General features: G+C 52.3%; 1 protein-coding gene across 1 annotated transcript in view; it reads left to right on the top strand.

The window, feature by feature from the left end:
• Positions 1-1037, top strand: part of S6kII (Ribosomal protein S6 kinase II) — a 49268-nt gene extending 48231 nt beyond the window's left edge. Inside the window, exons 13-14 of the mRNA XM_086538728.1 lie at positions 83-243; positions 418-1037. Coding sequence (XP_086394854.1) covers positions 83-243; positions 418-523 — 267 coding nt within the window. The 3' untranslated portion in view covers positions 524-1037. The remainder of the gene's footprint in view (positions 1-82; positions 244-417) is intronic.
• The last annotated feature ends 3963 nt before the right edge of the window (positions 1038-5000 follow it).

Raw genomic sequence — 5000 nt, 5'->3', positions numbered from 1 at the left:
GTCGCGTTTGCGAGCGGGGATGAGTGCACGCACAATGCACGTCTGGCACGTGTTTAAGCCCTGGCTCCTTTCCCTCCGGCAGGACCTGGTGACGCAGATGCTGCACGTGGACCCTGGACAGCGGCTGAACGCGGGCCAGGTGGTGTCGCACCCGTGGCTGCTGCACCGCGAGGCGCTGCCCAACCTCAGGCTCCTGCTGCAGGACGCGTCGCTGGTCAAGGGCGCCATCTCTGCCACCTACAGGTGAGAGTCAGGAGAGTCGTTATTAATGATTGCAAAGATAATGTATAGGACGATGTCGTCAACAGGTAAGATAATGTTATTAACGGTGATGTAATTATTACCTGTTAAGGACACTAATGTCATTCGTATCTTCATTTCTTTCCGTGTTGCTAACGCCCCCACCCTCTCCCCCAGAGCCATCAACCACGCCCCGCGCGCCCCCAACCTGGGCCCCGTGGCGGCGTCGGCGCTGGCCCGCCGCCGCGGCAAGTCGAGGCCGAAGTCGTCGACGGAGGTCTGACATTCGGCCGCCCGCCCCGAGCCGCCGTGCCCGGACGTGATGGACACGTCCCCCCTCCCGGAGGGCCCCTTGGAGGCCCCCCTGGAGGGCCTCCTGGAGGGCTCTGCCGCCCTCGTCCACGCCCCTCGCCTCTCCTCAGCGCCAGATCCTCAGCAGCAGCACTTCAACCAACATCAGCATCAGCAGCAGCATCAAACGCCGCAGCCAACCTCGACGACCTCCTGGGACCCCACGGCGCCCGCCCGCGCCCCCGCCCCCGCCCCCGCCCGCGCCTCCGCCCGCTGGGCCTCGGACAGCGAGAGGGGCAGGTGCGAGTCGCAGTTTCAGCCTCGAGGCGCTCGCCCTCCAACACCACGCCCTACCGTCACCAGCGCCCCCCCTGCCCCCTCCCCTGGCGTCGACTCCCCCGTCCCGCCCACCAAGCCGGGGCAGGCCGCCACCAAGCAGCGCCGCCGCTCGCACCGCCGCCAGCGCCGTCGTCGCCGAGCCGTCTCCAGCGCCTCGTGAGCGGCGGCGGCGGAGGCGAGAGGAGCAGCGGCGGAATGAGGAGGAGGAGGTAGACAGGCCGCGCCCGCCCCACCCCCCTGTGGCAGCCGCCCCACCGGGCACCGTCACGGGTCGGAGGGCGAGGCGGAGTGCGTGCGTGCGCGCGAGCGAGCGAGCAAGACACAGTACCCAGGATGGCCATGACAAGCAGTAGCTCATTAACAGTCCACAGTCCACAATCAGCCGTAAACTAACTAGTCGTGTAGAATATAATATTTTTTTTTTTTTCATTTTTTTCTTTGTTACGTTTCCATGCGGGTGACAGTAACAGCCGAGGCAAGATGCAGAGCGCAGCCCTTGTCACAGCCGAAGAATGAGGGGCCAGAAACACTGATGTATACTGACATGTTTCACAATTGTTTTGTCACTAACGATAACTGTCTCCACCTGCGGAACTGTTTCGCGTTCGCCGGAAATCTACATAAATGAATACAATACATGGGCATAATGTGGGTACTCTTTTGTATGGTGACTCCGTAGTAATTCGTAATGTGCATTGTATGTGGTTTATACTGAATCTTATGGTACCTTGATCCCTTCGGCTTCAATCAAAGAGGTGCAGAAAGAGGAAGAAGGAGAAGAAACTAAAAGAGAAGGAGGAGGAGGAGGAGGAGGAGAAGGAGAGAAGTTACCGGAGGAGACCAGGCCAAGGTGATAAATATATTTTTCCCCCGAATCTTCTATCAGTGTTGTCAAATTGAAGTATTCTCTTTTAGTCTCGTCCAGTCATTGTTATCGTGTGTTGTTATATCAGGAATAGAGGAGGAGAGAGAGACAGAGAGAAAAAAAGGAAGAGTGTAGAGCGTGAGGAAGAGGGAAGGAAGAAGGAAGAGGGAAAAAAGGAAGATAAGATAGGAAATGTAAAGGAGAAGAAGAGGGAGGAGTTTGAGGTATTTGGAGGACGAAAAGAAGGAGAGAGAGGGTGTGGAGAGAGAGAGAGAGAGAGAGAGAGAGAGAGAGAGAGAGAGAGAGAGAGAGAGAGAGAGAGAGAGAGAGAGAGAGAGAGAGAGAGAGAGAGAGAGAGAGAGAGAGAGAGAGAGAGAGAGAAATAGAGAGAGACACGGGTAAACGAGATGCATAAAAGCATAATTCAATCATTCCTATATCATGTCGGGGGGTTCAATGTTTCTCTGTGTCACAAGAAAGGCATTTCAGTATTTTATAAGAAAAGAGAAAAAATGTCAAGAATACTAAAAAAAAAGGGAAATGATGACACTTGACTGTCGTACTCCTTGTGAGGGTGAGTTCGAAGGGCGGCGCGGAGGTGGCGTGATCGGCTCGTCCTGCCCGGGCCAGGCGCTGGCGTCACTCACCTCCGTTCTTGAGCTTCAGCCGTAGAGCTTTTGCAGTGTTCCACTATTTCAATGTTAGGAAGTACTTCATTTCCTCACCATTCCCTCGGGTCATCTGCCGCGTGAGAGCGGAAGGGCTACTTTACACACACGGGCTTCTTGCAATGAGTCTGCGGCGGTGTTGGGAGACGATGGCGGCGGCAAAGGCATTTCTCTTCCCCTCTCCCTCTCTCCCGTTTCCCCCTCCCTCTCTCCCTTTTCCCCCTCCCTCTTTCCCCTTCCCCTCTCCCTCTCTCCCCTTCCCCTCTCCCTCTCTCCCTTTTCCCCCTCCCTCTCTCCCTTTTCCCCCTCCCTCTTTCCCCTTCCCCTCTCCCTCTTTCCCCTTCCCCTCTCCCTCTCTCCCCTTCCCCCCCTTTCCCTATCCCTTGGTATTCCACAGGTGTGCTGTGGGCATGCCACGTGCGCTCGCCAGGTGCTCTATATGCCTGCCACGTGCGCCATGCCTATACTGCCCGTGTACCTGTATGCCTCTGTCCTCCTCAGACCCCCTCCCCCATGACCCCCCCCCCCCAGCCTCGCTCCGTCGCTCCGCCGCTTCTCCCGCGGCCACAGGATTCGTGTCGTAAAACCAAAGGTCTCGCACTCGCCCCCCCTCCCCCTCCCCCCGGCATCGCACGAAGGGTGGCTGTTAGCGGCCGAACTTCGTCGATCAGGTCCCCGAGATCGTAAGGCGTCTGCAGCGATGGTCTTTCGCTCCCCTTCGTCGCCATCCCTGTCTCCCTGGCGTCTCCCTTTCCTTAGCCCTTCCTTCCCTCCCTTCGTCGTCCCATACCTGCTTCCATCTCATTCCTCCTCCCCCTTCCTTTCCCTCGCTACTTCCCTTCCTCCCTCACTCGCGCCTACTACCCCTCCCTATTCCCCCTGCTTCCCCAACCCCAACAATCCCTCCAACTTCTCGTTCCCTTCACCCCCCCCCCCACGCCCAGCCCCGCCTCATCGCAGCATCATAACTGCGCCTCGCAGACCGACCGACATAACAGATCAAATTTGCCAGAGTACATAAGTCATGACTTCTGCCGTCGGCGTCGGCGTCGGCGGGGAGGCGGCGGAGGCGGAGGCGGAGGCGGAGGCGGAGGCGGCGGCAGAAAGTGCAGAAGTTGTTATTCCAGCGCCATTCACTTGTTTGTTCCAGCCTTTACTCGTTCCCTTATTATTTTGTAATATCAGTTTTGTTGTTGCTGTAAATACAGAGAGAACAAAAGATGAAAAAAAACATGTATTTAACCAGATGGTCTTAGTAAAGTACTTTTACTTGCCATTGACGTTTTTTCTTATTCTTCGAAACATGATGATGATTCGTGTTCACCAGAAAAAGATCGTATGGGGGAAAATAAAAGTATTTTTTGATGGCAAGTTGTAAATTTTTTATAGGATGCTATGACGTAAATCAGTGATACCGGTGCAATGCCCACACAGCTGGAACTAGCTGAGCCAGGGGATTAGAAGAGGGGGGGAGGGGAGGCGGGTATGAAATGGTAGGGGTCAGAGGGGGGGGGGGCAGAGGCAGGGGATGGACGAGGCCTCAAGAGAAGGAAGGAAGGAAGGAAGGAAGAGGAGGGATTCTAGAGTTAGCCTGTAAGGAAGAGATTACTCACGGAATACCTAATATCCTTACGTATCAACTCGGTAAAGTTTTTTTGTCCTTTTTTTTTTACGTAGTCATGTACATATATATATATCGCTGTTAACTACACTTATCATCCTAGCGTGTGTTGGACAGATTGACGAAAACAAAGGGAAGGGACACACGTTCTCGCTGCTCCACTTACAAGGTGCTTAAGGCCAGAAGCAGACGAGGAAGAACTTATAATAAAAGACAAAAATGAGAGAGAGAAATAGAAAAGATAAATATGCAAAAAGGCGCCCACACGATTGCCATGAGGTAGTAAGATTGCCATCGAGCAAGACATTTTGAAATCGAGAATAGAAGAGGAAATCATGTGGGGATTTGGATTACGTCATCGCCTTGCCCCCCCCCCCTCGGTAGGCTTCATGGTGGTGCCAGCTGTGAATATTTTGGAAATTTATTTTTACTGTTGCTATTTAAATGTAATGTTTAAGTTCCGAATAATAAAGATACTTCTTACAAGCAGTTAAGATGGTTATTAATTTCGATACCCTTGTACGCGGAAACGGTAAGTTATGAATTCATTAACGGTGAATGTCAATACGTACGAAAAAGCTTGAACATTCAGTCTGTTCTAGGATTCTTTTTTTTTAACATTCAAAGTCTGTCCGTAGAGACTGATAGATCATAACTTGACCTGAGAATAATAATATAAACACATTGATACCACTGACCAATACCTTTAAACAGTGTTACGAGAAGAGAATACACAAAAGAAAAAATGAAGCGACTGATTGCACTAGAAACATCAAACAAACATCCAATCTATGATGCCACGCAAGTACAAACACGAATGTAAAATACAAAACAGTTTTGACTTGACTAGAGAATTTAAGACACTGATACCCATTTATTCTTAATACTGCCTTATAACTTCTCGTTTACAAAGAGAGAAAAGAATAAAAGGAAAATAAAAGCGCAGTGTTTTATCACTCGACGTTATCCGAAGAGT

Source organism: Penaeus japonicus, unplaced genomic scaffold (assembly GCF_977035675.1).
Source record: "Penaeus japonicus unplaced genomic scaffold, GWHDUDI00000001_assembly GWHDUDI00000007, whole genome shotgun sequence".
Classification (NCBI taxonomy): Eukaryota; Metazoa; Arthropoda; class Malacostraca; order Decapoda; family Penaeidae; genus Penaeus; species Penaeus japonicus.
Note: the sequence above shows the minus strand (reverse complement) of the source record. Positions and strands in the feature narration are given on the sequence as shown.